This window comes from Drosophila eugracilis, unplaced genomic scaffold (assembly GCF_018153835.1).
Source record: "Drosophila eugracilis isolate 14026-0451.02 unplaced genomic scaffold, ASM1815383v1 contig_75, whole genome shotgun sequence".
In the NCBI taxonomy this organism is placed as follows: domain Eukaryota; kingdom Metazoa; phylum Arthropoda; class Insecta; order Diptera; family Drosophilidae; genus Drosophila; species Drosophila eugracilis.
In genome coordinates, this window is record NW_024573645.1 from 2,506,798 (window position 1) to 2,524,399 (window position 17,602).

Here is a 17,602-nt window from a genome sequence, read left to right on the forward strand (position 1 = left end):
GTTTATTTGCTTAAATTGATATAACGAAAAAATACCCAGTTTGAAGGTAAGATTTTTTGAAATTAATATAAAACCAAGTATTTTTCATTATACATTTTTTTGATTATAACTAAAATTCTTACATCTTTTTCCCTTCACAATATTTTATATTTTTTTTTTTTTAATTCCAATGCCGTTACTTTTAGTGTGGCCTTGCTAGTTTGCTTGCGACCATTCTGTAGTTATTGGTAGACTGGGCACACATTACGATATTGTTTACGTGTTTTGCTAGCTGAGATTTGTGTTATTTAAAAAATATGTCATCCTGGATAACAGGACTGGCGGACAAGGCCGAAAATATTCTGAACAAGCTGGACCAGAATGCGGCAACGGCCCTGCATACGGAAACCCCGACCAGTGGCCCAGTGGATCCCATGCGCAGGAGCATGACCAGCAGCACTCAGTCTCTGTCATTGTCAATGAAATCAACTCTATCGCCAGCAAAGCGTTCGAGCGCCAATAGCTCATCTAGTGTGAAGAGCGAGGGCGGAGGATCAGTGGTCACCAAGGAGATGCGCCAGAAAATGACTTCATCAGCCAGTTTCTCACATAACCCAGACAGCAATGCCAACTCAATGGACACCAGTGAACTGGCTGCCTTTAAGATCGCCTTGAATGAGATCACAGCCGAAAGGGATGAACTGCGTCTGCGTTTGGAGGAACTTAATAACGAAACCGAGAAGTTCGATCTGCATCAACACAGCCAGATGCTGGAAGTTATGGTCAAAACTCTTTCCGAGGAGAGGGATAAGGCGGTTCACGACCACAATGAAGCTCAGTCTGCGAACATGGCGTATGTGCACTCTATCTCCGAACTGGAAACAAACCTTGCAAAACTCCAACAGGAATACATGAGCACCGCTCACAAATTGCAGATGCAAACAAAGGAAACGGATCAGCAACGACAAGAGCTCCAGGAATACCGCATTAAAGCGCAGCGGGCCTTACAAGCCAAGGATTCCCTTATCGCAGAGTTGAAAGATAAACCCGTTGAGGAGGGTTCTGATCCCCACTTAGTGGCGAAGGACAGTGAGACGCGATTCCTACAAATCGAACACGAATCACTTAAACAAGAACTAGACCATGCCAACGAGGAATTGCAAAAGGCACGACTGCAGTTGGAGGATTATCTTTCTCAGGAGAGACAACGTCAGGTTGAGCTAAGTTCAGCGCGCCAGCGGGAAGAATCGCTCGCCAAGGAGTTGAGACAAGCACGAGAACACACTGTGACCTCTGAGTCGGATCAAAGAGTGCTTACCCAGGAGTTAGCATCACTTCGGCAGCAACTTAGTAACCAGATGGCCGCTTCTGCAACTCGACTCCAAGAGCGAGAACAGCAGTTGCAGCAAATGCGCCAGAGGCTCAGCGAAGAGGCAAATTCTGGAGCTAAAAACGATTATGAGACGCGGTTGAAAGCACTCACCCAATCGTTAGTAGAAAGGCAAGGTCTTTTGGAAAGAGTTACAAGTGAGAGGAATGCCCTGCGATTGCAACACGAGAAGGCGCAGACACAGTTGCAGCAGAACATGCACATGATAGAGATGCAGAGCCAGAGAGGCAGCTCGCGACATGCTTTGCTTAACAGCACAGATGATGGTGAGATCAATAATAGTTTGACAGCAAGAAAATCATATCTAATGAACGTTTTCCAGTCAAAGCACAATTCCCGTTGCTCATGCATCCAAGTCCCTTCGACAATCGTGTGGCACGTCGCTTCAAGAGAGCCCTTCGCCAGGCGGACTCTATGGGCATCCGGGTGGGAACCTTTTTGCGCCGTTATCCAATGATGCGTGTCTCTGTGATCGTGTACGTGGCTCTACTCCATCTTTGGGTAATGTTTGTGCTGCTCTCTACAACACCAAACTAATCGAATCAAATCAAATCCATTTAATTGAGCAATTGTTTTATTTTTAAATATTGTATGTAATGTATTTTACACGCCAAAATTGGATATCTAGGAGTACGAGTATATGTGTGTCATGTTTGTGGTTGCAACAATTGTATATATCATTAGTATACTTGTGTCTCGCACTCGATCTAAATTCAATATTCAATAAACATCAACTATGTACAGAAATTGCAATTGGTTTAACGCTAAAAACATCAAGCAAACAAGTAACAAGACCGAAAAAATTCGCACTAAGTTAGGAGAAGAACGATTCCTCACAGTTAAAATATTGCATAAAGAATCCAACCACAGACTATATAGTTGTCAAGTAAACGTGAATTAGATTAACTTCAGTTGCTGGGCAAAGCTGACAGTTCTAGCTAAGCGGAAGAAAATAGAGAGTAGAGGCTTTTGGGACGATTCGCGTAAAATAGTCGCTATATGCCCCGCAAGTTTTTGTATCACTCATCGGCATGGTAGCTCACATAGACGGCATCGCCACCGATGCTAATCAGGCACTGACCCTAAAAATAAAATAGAAACTTATTAAATGGATTTATTAAACAATTGTTAAAACTAGCCTGATTCTTGTGCTGATTATCGAACAACATTAGTTCGGTGATGTAAAACGAAACCATGGCATTCCCACCCAGAGAAGCGATGTGGGCCCTCACTACCGCCAACAGTTCGGTAATAAAACCATGGACAAAACCGCTGATACCGCCATTCTCCCTTATCGAGGTGCTTTCTCGAATAAAGAAAAAGTTCAGATTGCCCAGGTATTTATCTATACGACCACCAGGTATGAAACTTAGAGGCGTCAAATCCACTCCGTAACGATCCCGCAGAGGAAACTTTTGAAAAATAAGAAAATTAATGTAAGCCAAGTAAAAGTTAAATCAACGTAAACCTATACTTACGTATCGATTACGTGGAACCGATCCGACATTCAAAGGTTTAACTCCGGTGGAGGGCAATGCTGAAACTATGTTGCTAAGACGTGATGGCGAAGTTTTGCGCATTTTAAATGAGCTCATTCCAAATGGCGGTATGGCGGTACTGGTTGGCGTTGGTGTGTCTACCATCTGATCCTCATCCAATGGGAAAATGTAATCCTCCTCCTGGAGCATTCGCTTTCCATTAAGTTCTGGCTGGGATTGGGTGGCCAGCACCGTGGCATCATGAAATCCATTCTGCTGTTGTGAGGGTGGCTGCTGCTGTGCTGTGCGTCCACGACCACGATACTTCATTTTATTAGCATCGGTTAGACCCATAGCCATGCCAGTAACTAGCAATTGAATTTGATCCTGTAAATTATCTGATTTAAATAAAGCATTTTTATGAATGGAATTACTAGCACTTACCGTCTCGGGCAGATCTAATCGGAAGCGAAGATCGCAGATGGCACATGGTATCATGGTGCGTAACTTGAAGTAAATGGTCTGCAATAGTCTGGAAGGGGAACAAATATTTTTTCCGTTGACCGTATTAATTAGTTCATAACCTACCTCTGGAAGTGTTTGGGGAACCCGTTAACACTTTGGCCAACTTCAAGACGAGCACGCCACACTTGGGTGAACATCTGTAGATTTTTGACTGTGTCCATTTCCAGCATCCCCGGTACCTGCTGTGTATTTACCACATGAAAGCCTTCTGGTGGATAAGGTTCCATTAAAAGCGATATGATTTCCAAGTCTTCGATATCATCCACCTCCAAGACACACAGCTCCTTGTTGCCGCAGTTGAGATCGATCTCGTTCATCTCCTCCTCATCAGAGTCGTCTGTGTCCGATTGCTTATCCCCAGAGGCCCCACCAGTGGACAAGGCTCCTCCGGCATTGGCTGCCAAATCAGGATCTAAGCTTTTCAACTGATAAATCTCCTGGTTTCGCTCAAAAGTCTCTTGCAACTTTTTCTGCAGCTCATTGAGCTTTTGTTTATCGGTCCACGAATTACCAGCCACGATCTTTGGCACCTGAGGCACCGGCAAAGCGGTAAGAAACAGAGCTGTTCCTGTGGCTATCAAAGCTATCATACGCTCTCCGATAGCCACCTGAGTGCGTAGTCCAAAAATGGCATTCATGCCTTTGGCCTTCAGCTTATTAATAAGCACTCGATGAAGTTCGTACTCCAGGAAAGGCAGACCATCTGAAATCTCTTTGGCGTTCAGCTCAGCACGCAAATCTCTTTTTGCGCGCACCACTTGGGCCTGCATGAAGCACCCGCGGCCGGTGACCTGCATAAATTCAGGCACCTCAAGTGTAGCCAGGAGTACGTCTGGTACTCGTCCCTTGCGACATACGGCGCACTTCTTCATTTTAACATTGAAGGGCACCGAGCTAAGGTTGTAGGGTATATGACAAATGGCACAGGCATTCCGAGGTCCATTGAGAGGCGGAAGTGCAAAGCGTTTACCGCCCGAGCTGTTTCCAGTGCCCAGGGATCCAGTATCTTTTCCAATGCTGGTGTCTCCGGCGCTGCTTCCATTTCCTTCCTCCGTGGAATTCGTCATGCCTGCAACGCTAGCGGTTGCCTTTGACATTGTGAAGATATCGGTTTGCGACACAGATCTATTGAACACCATGTTAATCACCGCCGCTGTTCCTGTGGCAGATAAAACACATACATCGTCACTGCAAAACAAAGATAGAGTATTAATTATTATTATCTCATCAGTCAAATGTTTTTTTAAATCTAAATAATTCACTTCTGTACTTACGAAATTGTTGTGGTCTCCGCATAACCTAGCACTACATTACATCCCAGGGAACGGGCGTGCGATCGGATCTCCATTCGAAGCTCTGTCCACCAGCTGTCACGAACCTCTGGTTCATCGGGATTGGGCACTCGCTCCAACAGTTTAACGGAACGTGCGGCAACTGTTGCACCCAGATGAAGAATAAAGCCAGTCGGGTATTTTGTCATGGTGAGGAACGGATATTCCAACATGTCCAAGCTGTCCGTCGCTGTTCCAGGTTTGGCTCCCACAGCTGGCTGCGTCAAACGCATCATAGCCGTGGCAGCCACCAGACGCTCACTTGCCACACAAATAGAGTTTCCTGTGAATCAAGAAGATCCCATAAATGTTATATTGATACATGCTAACTTGCTTACACATATTGATTACATTTATATTTACAGCTGAATGGCTTAAGACTGTATGAAGGTTGAGATATGAGGTATTATCCACAAGGACTAACAAAAAATGATTAGTCCACATTAATCCATGGGCGGATAAATTTTATATTATTAATTTTGAATTTATCAAAGAAAAATAAGATACATCCGAATTCGTAGGATGGTTTGTTTATTGTATCCTTTAAAAATTTGGAAATTATTAAAACAAATTAAACCTATTAATTGCGATCCTGAAATCAGTTCAAGTCCCACAACTGTGACACACGTAATGATAGTGTAGTATAACATTTAAGGATAAATCAGATCGGATGAGGCATTCGTAAGATATAAAGTGGGAAAGACTTGGCGATACAAAACAGCTTTCACCCGCTAAAAGTGCAGGCGAGGTGAAGAGACAGAGAGAGGAGCACGCACAGACACACAGAGGTACATCGATAAAGGACACCGAGATTAGGCGGAGCATCTACTTACGCTTCCGGTGGAATGTAAAGGCTATGCCTGATGGCGAGATGCGGCAGCGGACGCAAGGATAGAACATTAGAAGAGACGTTTACGGTTACTCAGAGACGAGACGGTGTAAGTTTAGACACACGGTGACAGTGAACACGCAAATTGAACAGCAACTAGTGGTTAAAGCCTACATCCTTATACTAGATCTTAACTATGAATCTAGGATTCCATATCTACCCAGATTCCGTATTCAAGCCAAAACTTATAGACTTTAAGAATTTGACTCTTTAATGGGCATGAATACGAAATCAAGGCTGAAAAGCTCGAAATAATGCCTTACATACCCTTGGGCGTGACACTTAGGTCAGAGTCGGAAGATCTGCGGCAGATTTCACCGACGGTGGCCGGCACCATAGTCGTAGCCGTCGACGCAGTTGAAGTCGATGCACTATCCGCGTTTGTGGTCGCCGAGATACCGCTCTTCGAAGGACTGGGAGTTAACTTAAGGCGACTGTTGCTCACCGGTGAAGCGAAGCGCTTTAAATTAGGACTGCTGCCTTCTACTGTAGTGGGTATATTGGACGGTCCAGAGCTTCCGGCTGCCACGGTTGTACCTGGCTGCTGTTGGAGTTCAGTGCTGGATCTAAGTTCGCGTGGTTGTTGTTGTCGAATGGTAAATGGAGCAAGCAATGATGATTCATTATTCTGGTTACTATGGTTAGTACTATTAAAGATATTTACAGATTGATCTAATTGGGCAAGGCAAGAGGGGTTATTATAATTGAAGGTGACTAGATCGGATTGAGTGGGTGTGGGAGTGGAGGGACAGACGCGCAGCTCGGGCGCCTTCAGCAGCAACGTGTTAGGTGGCACTAGAGTTTCAGGTGCCACTAAATGATTCAAGGAGGCACTGCGCTGCATGGTCTTTTCGTAGCTGGGAAGAAAGTTCAACTGCAGCATGGACGAAGATCCACTGAGATTAGATCCAAGCCAATCATTAGAGCAAGTGGGCAACTCTGGCTGTGAGCTGTAATATGATTTGCGTTCCAGTGACGGTACAAATGGAAACTTTGGTCTCTTCTCCAATCTATCCTTAGGATTCAGATGTATGAGCTTTTGCAGGCGACGTGAGAAGCCTTTAAGGTCCTCGAGTATAGTATGGTGTCTGGGACCCAAATCTTGTTGGCTATTCTCGCAGCTTCGCGTCTCTCCTGGTTTAATCCAATTATCCTGTAGATCCTCCTCTTCTGGAGACTCATCCCCATTGCTATCAGGTGGATCTATTTCCAGATCCAACTGCACAGACTCTTCTGAATCAGTAGAGTAATTAGATGTTGGCCGAGTCTTCGCCTGAAACTCATCTCCTGGCAAATCAGGCGCTGAACGAGTGTTTTCCTGATACTCTGACAGACCAGGCACCGTGAGAAAACTTTTTACTGGCGGATGACCAGGGCGAACGCCCGTGTCACTGCTAATGGATCGCACTATAAACGGGGGAATAGATGACTTAGATGTTGATGCAGCGAAGCGAGACCTGCGCCGACGCCTAAAACTTGTAGTAGCTGCTGCGGCTCCTCCAAAGATGCTGCTCAGCGATTGCGTAGCATTCTCCGGGATTTTTGGTTCAATGCGACGGATAAGCGTGGCATACTTCTGACTAAAGACCTTACTTGAGGAAAGCGTTAGGCGTCGCATTCGGTGTCGCAGCTTCTTTTCGCGACTGCGATCTCCACGCTCGTCCTCCTGCCTTATAAGATCCTGCATAAGTTCCGCATCCTCCGTGTCGCTGCTAGCACTCTCCAGATAAAACAACGTTGCTGCTGCTGCCGCCGCCGCAGACGAAGGCGCCGACGAACTGGGCTCCCTATATATGTTGAGACGATATTGGGGTGTGCGGCCGGAAAGCGGCAGACTAGCGCTGCTTGCGCCCGCACAGTTGAGGAAGTCTAGATATTTTTGAGTCAGTCTAGCCGTTTGTAGGAGAAGGTGGTACGTAAATGTTTTATAAACACAAACACGACACAACAACGAAACAACAACGACAACGATTGGAACGTGCAATACGATACGACAAGGAGCGAAAATAGAGATATCGAGGGATGAACATCGTCGGAGATTTCGGTGTGGGGTGGAGAACGTTCAAGAAAAGAAAGAAATTGCTTTAGAACATGTTTAAATTGACTTCCTTCTAGCACCTACATTCGGCTACGGATGCTAAACCAAGACTTTATACAAGAAAGGACTGGTTGGCTTCGGGGACCGAAGCTTCAAATACTCTTGCAACCTAAAAATATTTAAGTGGAAATATTTCAACAGATATATACGTATAATAAAATAACAATAACTTTCTTATTGAAAACGTACATATACCATTAATAGACTTATGTAAAACAGACAGCCATTACTAATTTTGCAAGAGTATGGAAAATCGCACAGGAAATCTTAAGTTATGAGTCATTAGACTCACATTGCCCTACGTGCTTTAAACTACTCACTCTTCGATAAGGGCCACATCCGCGCTATTTGGCTGACTTGTGCTGGTGTCCTTGATCAACGTGACTGCCGTTCCAATGCCTCGGGCTACAACGCCCACATCGCCCTCTAGATCGAAGCACTGAGTATAACCGATGACAGCATTAGCGCCCATATTAATAGCCTTTAGGCCCATTTTCCTTTGCACCTGGCCCGACAATTTGAGAAATACCACCTGTCGGGCCTCGTTGGAAGCACGGGGAGTGCGAATTTTGTCTATCCACTGGTACTCTGGATCATCATTAACCACTAGCTCCTCAACAAATCCGTGAATCACCTGTGCGCGGTAGCCAAAGGGCACACACTGGGCTGCAAAAGAGATAAATGGTATTGAGGTCTAATTAGTAGATGTAATGATCTGCTCCGGGATTTAAGGAATTAATTGGGTGGAACTTAAACCGGATAGTATGTATAGTATAGAAAGTCTACATACAGTGGAAAAAGGGAATGCCGCAGGAGCTCTGTCGGAACTTGTTGACGTCAGAGAAAAGATCCACCTTGACTATCACGTTGATTTCACCGCGGATGCCGTGCATAGTATCAAAGACCGGAATCCAGCCGGAGAGCACGGTGCCTTTGCCGTGCACCGCCTGACTAGAGCTCTCCAGGCACAAGGGATTCAGACTGATGTTAACCTTTCCTATAGCATCATTGGCGGAGTACGTGTCGTAGTCCATCAGTCGGATTTGCAAAGGCTCATCCTGCAGCTCAGCATCGTCCACCTCAAAACGGAACCTTCCCAAGTAGTAGTAGTAGTTTTAGCTTATATGAATGTACTGGAAAATCAGAGCTTACCAATCAGTGTTCCAGGTTGGATTCAAGCTCTTGCGGAACACATCTGTCTTGTGGGTCACCGAGGCCAGTTTGATTTCCACGAAGGCGTCCGTAGTTTCACTGCTTTTGTCCATCACGGGCAGGTTGCGCGCCGCCTTGATCTTCACCCCCACCTTGCCCGGCATCCTGTCAGTCTCGCCTGTCGTCCCTTTTCACCAGATATCAGATTGTTACCACGAAATTTCGACCAGAAGAGTTCACGTTTTATCTTGTGTTTTCCATTTTCCCAGTTACCAGTGTGCCCGTATTTATAAAGCCCCGAAATCCCTAAAAATTTACCTTTTGGGTTAATGTAAATAGTTCAATTATTTTGTAATAATCTAAATGAAAAGGAACTGTTTTAACAATCATAAGACAATCAGAGCCTTACAGTATTCAACTTATATCAATATGACTGTTGATTAGTGTATTTTTAGCTAAAATTAGCTTTAGGGAAGATCAGGGCTGCCAACTTTGTTACTCTTTTGGTGACTCCAGATTTCAGCCATTTAGCTATAGCTATTTTAGTTAATATATAGTCTTAATTTGTTGACTTTAATAATAGAAGACAAGTAATATTTTTGGGTGCGAATGTGTCTTATTTGTGTATTCATTTTAATTTAAGTTTATTTTTATATATGAATAACTCAACTTCTCCGTATAAAATAGCTTTTTATAGCCAGATAAGGAAACAAATGATGTCATCCCTGTTGGAGAAAGTAAACGGCGAAGAGTGGGCAGAGCTATAACGAAAATCAATAGTCGCCGCCATATTTTTTCACTCAACGCAGACCAACGCGCTCCGGACACCCGAATAATGTTTAGATAAATAAGTTAATTAAGATAAGCTATAGTTGGAAGTGCACCGAGTGACCCAAGTGACAAGTGAACATCGACCGAACAGACACTTCATCGCCAATACCAATCCCCATAATTGCCAAACTCCGGCTTCCGAACGCTTCTTTTTTTTCCTTCGGCTCCTGCAGTCTTGTAATCTTCGTCCGATTACGAGGAGTCCCAGTGTCAGTGCTTGTGGGTATTTTCTAGCGTGCGAGAACAGCTAGCGAGGAGCATGGAAGGATCCTCAGTGTCCTCATCATCGATGGGTGGCCCACGTGGCGGAGGTTTCCGCGGACGCGGAGGTGGAGCACCTATGCGCGGTGGTTTTGATCGCGGACGTGGTCGTGGCGGACGCGGTCACTATATGGGCGGCATGCGCGGAGGCGGCGGTGGGATGGGTGGTGGACCGCCTATGCAGGGCATGATGTCGGGTCCTCCGCGAGGCATGCGTGGTTCCCGTGGCGGTATGGGCTACCAGGGACGCGGTGGTGGCTATCAGCCTCGCGGTGGTGCACCTATGGGCATGCGCGGCGGACGCCCTCCTTTATATTCCCAGCGTAAGTTCACAAGCCAGCCCCTTCACCCCCATTCGCACTTTGTAAATCCAATCCAATCCAATCTAGCTCCCAAACAACACACAGGTGCCGACAACAACAAGACCGTTTCGCCAGTGCCCACTTCATCGATTAGCGGAGAACAACCAGCAGTTGAGTCAGCCGTCGACGAGGTCACCGATGGTCAGTCCTCCACCGGAGTCGCTCCCTCAAACAACTCACATGGAGGAAGCTCTGTTCAAAGTGGCAGCAACGGTGGAGGGCCTCCTCCCTATCTCGGACGTGGTCGGGGACGCGGTGGTCCATTCAGCGGACGCGGACGAGGTGGCGGCGGTTACAATTCCCATATGAACGGCAGCGGTGGAGGCAGCATGTATGGCGGATCCCACAGCCACCACAGCAATTCCCTAGGTGGTCCTGGCGGAGAGCACGGATCGATGCCTAGACGTGGAGCCCCGCGGGGCAGGGGCGGCTACAATCAAGGTATGAGTCGGCCACCCTTGCATCACCATCAGGCACATAATCCCAATACACAACTTGCACCGGTACCAGCTCTCAAACGTGGCGCTCCCGGTGGTCCTGGTCCCAAGCGCGGTCGCTACGAGGGTGGTCCCTACGGACAGCGGCCCATGACGCCCAAATACCACTCCACACAGCAGCACATGGGTGGCGGAGGAGGCGGCGGCATGTCTTCGCAGTCCTCTTACGGCTCGCCGCCAAGTCACCATGCGCCAGCTCAGAGGTAAGTCCATTATATAAATTTATCATACTTTTGAATCATCTTCAACATTACATTTTATACAAGTCATCTTAAGCCATGTTTGATTTAAGTTTCTAAATATGCATACCGTTCTTGTACAGCCACCACAGTTACCAGACCCACGACCAGTCACAGCAAGTCGATCCATATGCACAAAGCGGTTACAGCACTCAGACCACCCAGCAGGGATACAATGGTTATGGCCAGAGCGGCAGCAGCTATGCGGCTCATACATCGCAGACAAGTGCCCCGGCCAGCAGTAGCTACGCGGCCCACCATGGCACTGAATATGATCAGAGCCAGTATCAGAACTACAAGTGGGTTAACTACTCTATATTCTCTCTTTATTTCCTTCCGAATGGGCTGAGCAAGTGCTAATGTGTATTGCTTTGTGTTTCCCAGCAGCTCGACGGGCTATGCTGCTCCTCAGGACACGCGGTATCAGTCGTATAGCCAGGACTATAGCCAGCAGTACGGTTCAACTGCCGTGGATTACAATGCCACCGGGCAAGCGGACTACAGCCAGCATGGTCAGCAGAGCACTGGCTACGATGAGCGTGCTTATGCGGGTTATGGTAGGTGATTTCAGTATCATCAATTTGCGTCATCCGTCAACGGTGTCTTCTTGCAGATTCGCAGGCCTACTCCCAGAACTATTCTAATGCAGCCGCATACTACTAGACATCCGTAACACACTCCCACCCCTGACGGCACACTAGAGATCAGAACGCTGCGCGTGCTCCGATAGGCCAAGAAACCAAATAAAATGGGATTAGGGCAGAAAGAAATCGAGTAACAGGAAGGGGAACTATGTTTAATGCAGTAATTTACTTGCAATACATAATACACACAACACACACACACACACATGGTCACTCAGAAAATAGAATTTTAGTTGTAAGGATAAAGTTCTCTTTTTCTTAGCATTTAAGCCAACTCGTGTTTCGACGTCTTTCTATATAAACCCCTTCCCCAAATTAATTTCTCCATTTGTTTTTGTTAAGTCTCCCCATGAATCCTGAACAAACATATTGAAAATACCCGCCATTGCCTGTTGTTTAATGTTTTCTTAATAGACAGACGGAGCTACCTGCACTGAGCTCCAGCCTAAAAACAAATCTTTATGTGCTTCTCCTTAGTTCGATTTACAATTACAATTCAACTGTGACCAAAGTATGCTAAAATCATATTCTTTATATGACGGGAAACTACGAGAACATACAAGATCTTAATGAACTAAACTAAATTAAAAAAACAAATTGTGAATCATGTCAAATTGTATACAAATGAATGCAATGTATATTTTAGTTATTAAGCTCAAAATCCGCAAAGAACTCTCGACAGACTGAAAGTTCATTTCAATCCCACATGCTCCTGAAAAACGATTATGATTTAGCAAGAATGTGTTTATTTTTCTTTACCATCTTGACGTGAATGACAAAAGTAAGACTTATTATTTTCTTTTTGTTTTACAAAAACTTTTCTTATAGCCACAATTTAAGCAAAAAAAAAAAGTTTGCAACTATGTAACTCCTTAAACTAAGCTGAGAAAAACCAGTAACGAAATACACAAAATATATTAGAAAAAGATGCAAAAATCATAACCATAATCAAAGTCAATAAAATAATGTTCAAAAATGTGTTTAATGCATTAAACTTATTTATACGTACATATTATTATTTGAAATATTTTGTTTTAAGAAAATCAATCAGTAAAAATGCAAATAATTAAGCAATACAATCGATCCAAAAGTCAAAGAATGAGTGAAAAATATGAAAAAACTAAAGACTGAATATATTCACGAACCGAAGCAGCACTGCAAAACATAGAAATCATGAAATTTGAGAAACAAATGAATGAAAGACAACAAAGTATTAAGTATTTACGAAATGATTACAAAGTCTATAAATTGCAAAGAACAATTAAACGCCTTGCAATAATTAAAGTGCCAAGTATACCTGAACAACAACACTCAGGATAAACCTTAAAAAAACAAAGCAAACAAAAATATTCGTTTCGAAATTTTAAAGGACAACAGTCAATTGAATTATTAAGATAGTGTCGCGAAAATATTACCGAGATTGTTCAAAATGATTGAACTTACACGTACCATTAAATTAGATAATTATCTAAATTTACAAAATGAAAGCACTGAAAAAAGTACAAACAAAACATACAATTTTTAAACATATTTTGGTAAGTTAAGGTTAAAGCAAAAAATATATATACAACAAATTTTAGAATATGTAGAACTCAGCATAAAAAATATTCGATATATGGAAAATAAATATATTTGTCTGATAAAAAGAGTTTTTACAACTCAAAAGCTTCGTTAGTCGAAGTAGTTTTAAATGCAATGGAAACGATGAATATTTGAATAATAAAAACATTTATATGCTTATATAGATTTATATGAACACAAAACAATTTATTTAGCTGTTGAGTTCTTCATACACACAAGTTCGGCCCTTTTGCCGCATTTACCATATAAATTGTAGCATTTAGATTTTTTTACAGGAATGAGAAATCAAAAATTAACAAAAGATAGCGTTAAAACGCTTATCAAAACTGAAGGAAACGAACTAAAATGGATATGTCAATGGTGGTAAACTGAAAACAAACAACACAAAAGACCAAGTAAAGAATGAAAACAAAACCAAAGAGATTATAAATCTATGAAATATTTTGTTTTAAATGTTGCACTTTTATGTTATTTATATATTTTCATTTATGTATACAATGATTTTATTTGTTATTGTTAAGATAAAAAAATACCCTAATTCAGGTCTTATAAAGACCAATCTAAGATAACACAAAAATGAAAATTAATTAAAAAAGACTGAATGACATTTTAACGAGATAAAATCTCTATAGATCAAAGAAAGAACTAAAAAAGGAATCAATAAATGAATACAAAAAACATATAGGATCCAATTTAAATGACACCTTTAAAGAAGAAAACATTTTTTTCTAATTTCCTAATTATTTATTTAAAGAAAATTAGATAAAGATTTTCAAGCAAAGTAATATTCATATTTTGCCTCATACGAAAAGGGCTTACAAGATGAACCCATTATGGAATAAAAATGCAAAACATAATGAATAAAATTAACAAGTATCAGAAAATCTATCTGCAAAGCATGAAACGATATGTAAAAATATCACACAAAGAAAATCATTTGTAAATAGCAAATATTTCTTAATTTACAAGTTTCGGAGTCTTATGAATACGCTTAGAAAACAGATAATTCCATTATTTCACGTTTTTCTGTCAATTTGATTTACAATATTCTATTATTTGTTTAGTTTTTTTTATTGATTTAATAAAAGCGTTACAAATGGCAAACCTAATTTAATCCAAACATGCAATTAAATGGAAACTTTTAACTTTTTCAGCAAAAGAAAATATTGAAAATCATAATTTAACCAATGGAGCGAAAGTATCTGCGCCCTGTGGAACCCATTGACCAAATATGTTTTTATAAAATATATTTCTTCTGGTTAAGAAGAGCACGTAAAGGAGAAAACATGATAATCAAGTTTTTAAAAACTTCCAGAAAAACTTACAAATGTTAAAATATTACAAAAAGATGCATCTGCATTTCTTCTTCAAGATTGTTAATTTCAAAGTAGTTTTTGCACATTTTCCAACAATGTTTTTGAATTTTTAACAATCAAGATTTTTATAATTAAAGTTACAAATTTCTTTTATATTTAGATGCCAGTTCAATGAATATGAATTAAAAGTACAACCTGTTATAGATTTTCGAAAAATTCTATATCAATCTAGACATATTAGTTCTCAAAGCAACTTTTCCTAAATAAAAAGCAACATTCTGAAATATTTTTTTATGTTCAGTTAAAAGTCTGAACCAATCAGTCGGAAAATTATATTAATATCGAATCTTTTAGGATGACTTAAAATATAAGCAACTTCAAAGACAAATAATAAAACAAAATGTAACAAAAATCTTTGCGCTTTTTATTTCTTTAAAGAATCATTAATATTTAAGACCTATTAAGGTAAGGAAAACATAATCTTCTCCATTTCTAACATCATCCCCAATTCCCCTGTTCAATTTAAACCATTTTCAATTGCATTTTGTCATGCATTCACATTATTGAGAGGAAAAGTTTGCCTTTATTAAAATAAATATCAGAAATTATGGTTTGGATTTAGAAACATTTGTTGGTTATTTTATAAATAGTGCTTCATGCTAGGGAAATATGTGTTAGATATTTTAGCTGTATCAAATACGTATTATTAGTTGTTATATCATTAAAAGGAAGGAATGAAAATGAAACTAGAACCAAGGGAAAAACCTGTATAACGTTTCGGGGGTCTTTGAGTATGTACAAATATGTATTCGATTTTTTTTTATAGAAACATTGGACACATCGATTGGCTATTTAATGAACTAGAGAGCTTCCAATTGAGTAAAGTTCTGAGTTTCCATTGATTACATTTGCATAAATATGTTGAAGACATCAAAATAGTGCTGTGCTTTGTGTGAACAAAAACGATTCCGCCGCTTGTGGTCAAGGTCCAGTGTCGTTGTCTCAGGTCGGGATCAAGGGGGTCTTGTAATGGTATCTTCTGAGTCCATGTCCTTAACGACGTTTGCCAAAACGCAGGAAGACGTGATCAACATCCGTACGTTTGTTGTAGTTCTTCAGGAGGTCATCGGAGTTAGCAACCAAAGCTGAAATTAGATTTATTTTTAAATTAGGGCGAAAACAATAGTGCATAGATTGTAAAGTAACAGGAAAAGGAGTTCTTACCAGATGCTTCGTTGTTGATGTAGGACTTGAGGGCCGTCGACAATTGATCAGAGTTCTCCAGGGCTTGGCACACCTTTCGGATGTGTGGCGGCATTTCCTCGACAATGCCGTTCTGGCAAAGTGGAGGACCCTGGACAGCAGCCCGTGTGTTGGACACGGCCAAGATGACGATGGCCAGGCAGCAGGCGACAAAGAACTGAGCGAACGACATGCTGCAAGTAGGTTTGAAGATAAGAAATAGTATGCAGGAAACATGATTGACATCGTTAGCTGGTGTCAAGCTTATTAGATTATCAGCAGAGCAAAGGTTACCCAGCAAGGGCATCCAAGTTGCAGGGCGACTTAGCCCTATGCCACCACCATCCGACCCCACTGATTTTGATTAAGTGTAATGATCTTAATGCTACGTGCCTGATTACCACTCGCTGATGATGATGATGCCGTCGCCATGGCAAAGTATTATGCATAAATGGAGTTGTATTTAATCTCAGGCTCGCGGCGAAGTTTCCATTTTAAATCGCATCCAAGCAGGCGTCTTAATGCTACCCTAATATGTTTACGCGACAGACAATTTGTTTCTATTAGCTGGAAAAGGCAAAGGCTGTTCCTATTCAGTGTCACCGCCCCCCTTTGATGATGATTACGATGATGAACGTCGAGGCAGTACTCATACGCCCCGTATTGCAGTTGGCATGCAAACACCTGTGCGAACGTGTTGCTTCCACATCAATTTAGCTTAGAAAATCAACACCAGAAATCGAGAGGAAGGCGGAGTCACGTTAGGACACGTTCCAAGGATCCAAACTGCTGTAGCTTGTTTAGGGCTCAACTAAGGTGCACGTATGCAAATCAATTGCACCTGTTTGTTTATTGCGTAACATTTGGAGGCCTTTAACTGCTAGTGAAAGCTAAAAAAAATCTGATTGCTTAGACTTTAAATACTATTTAAAGTTCGTCTAACCAAAATAACAATCTTACTATCCAAAATAACTCAGTGGGATATTTAAAAAATCCTATATTTTAAAAAGTATTTTCCAAAAATAAATTAACAGAATCGAATCTCTTTAAATTCTAAATTCACTCGAAAGTTTAACAGATTAATTTGTCTCATTTTAATATTATTAAAAGTTTGTTTCTGATACTTTGATATTTTTCACACTATTTTTACACTCAAGATCCTTTGCAGATCTCATCAGTTATTGCTCTCACAAAGTATCCAAAACTCTGACTTAAGACACAATTACCCACCTGATGAGGGTTTTTTAAGATTGGGATGTTGCCACAAAAAACTTGATAGTTTTGTCACTGGTGTTCAGCTGCTGCTCCGTTTGCTGGACTTGTTGAACGCAAGCACTCGAATGATGTCTTGTCCAGCCAGGACATCCGCTTTTATTTACTTCTGTCGAGGACAAACGCAGATGGCGCGGCGGCCTGTGATTGGCTGAAGCGCGGCACACAGATAGGACTGGCAAAAAGGTGGAGTCGGGGGACCACATGTTGCTCTCCATGTTGGATACTTGGTGGGCGTGCTCAAACATCACTCATACGCCACCGACACCGACCAAAGCACGATGTGTGCACTTGGCAAACTTTCGAGGGGAACGAAGAAGTTGGAGAGATGGAAACCCACTGAGTTGCCCAATATGTTTATCTATTATATAACTTTATCAGCTCTTAATTATGTTGTAAAAGTTGTCGCTTTTATGATCAGTGGCCGGCATCCATCACCTATTTATAGGTAGTTATAATCATTTATGGCCACCATCGAACGGTTATTGTCCAACCCACGGATCTACTTTAAGCTC

General features: G+C 41.9%; 4 protein-coding genes across 11 annotated transcripts; 2 read left to right on the forward strand and 2 right to left on the reverse strand.

Moving 5' to 3' along the window:
* The first annotated feature begins 238 nt into the window (after window positions 1-238).
* LOC108116663 (golgin-84) lies at window positions 239-2,116 on the forward strand. The gene is made up of 2 exons (XM_017228655.2): window positions 239-1,635; window positions 1,692-2,116. The coding sequence occupies exons 1-2, from the start codon at window positions 297-299 to the stop codon at window positions 1,904-1,906; spliced, it is 1,554 nt and encodes a 517-aa protein (XP_017084144.1). The 5' UTR covers window positions 239-296; the 3' UTR covers window positions 1,907-2,116.
* Window positions 1,926-9,132, reverse strand: LOC108116662 (C2 domain-containing protein 5). 2 transcript variants are annotated; one of them, XM_017228653.2, is made up of 10 exons: window positions 8,843-9,132; window positions 8,481-8,782; window positions 8,011-8,356; window positions 5,860-6,158; window positions 4,647-4,986; window positions 3,436-4,560; window positions 3,292-3,379; window positions 2,848-3,234; window positions 2,509-2,781; window positions 1,926-2,451 (listed from the first exon to the last, which is right to left on the reverse strand). In XM_017228653.2, the coding sequence occupies exons 1-10, from the start codon at window positions 9,004-9,006 to the stop codon at window positions 2,389-2,391; spliced, it is 3,387 nt and encodes a 1,128-aa protein (XP_017084142.2). In that variant the 5' UTR covers window positions 9,007-9,132; the 3' UTR covers window positions 1,926-2,388. The 2 variants fall into 2 exon arrangements, with proteins under 2 accessions (XP_017084142.2, XP_017084143.2); XM_017228654.2 differs by lacking the exons at window positions 5,860-6,158; window positions 8,481-8,782; window positions 8,843-9,132 and having other exon boundaries at window positions 8,011-8,141.
* Window positions 9,133-9,600: 468 nt separating this feature from the next.
* Window positions 9,601-14,361, forward strand: LOC108116682 (glycine-rich cell wall structural protein 1.8). Of its 7 annotated transcripts, none has more exons than XM_017228688.2 (6): window positions 9,602-10,257; window positions 10,324-10,737; window positions 10,807-10,996; window positions 11,116-11,331; window positions 11,417-11,589; window positions 11,646-14,361. In XM_017228688.2, exons 1-6 carry the CDS (start codon window positions 9,933-9,935, stop codon window positions 11,693-11,695), a joined length of 1,368 nt encoding a protein of 455 aa, XP_017084177.1. In that variant the 5' UTR covers window positions 9,602-9,932; the 3' UTR covers window positions 11,696-14,361. The 7 variants fall into 7 exon arrangements, with proteins under 7 accessions (XP_017084175.1, XP_017084176.1, XP_017084177.1 ...); XM_017228689.2 differs by having other exon boundaries at window positions 11,420-11,589; XM_017228690.2 differs by having other exon boundaries at window positions 10,342-10,737; window positions 11,420-11,589.
* A 749-nt stretch (window positions 14,362-15,110) lies between these two features.
* On the reverse strand, window positions 15,111-17,142 carry LOC108116558 (dromyosuppressin). The gene is made up of 3 exons (XM_017228497.2): window positions 17,046-17,142; window positions 15,798-16,009; window positions 15,111-15,718 (listed from the first exon to the last, which is right to left on the reverse strand). The coding sequence occupies exons 2-3, from the start codon at window positions 16,006-16,008 to the stop codon at window positions 15,627-15,629; spliced, it is 303 nt and encodes a 100-aa protein (XP_017083986.1). The 5' UTR covers window position 16,009; window positions 17,046-17,142; the 3' UTR covers window positions 15,111-15,626.
* Window positions 17,143-17,602: the final 460 nt, after the last annotated feature.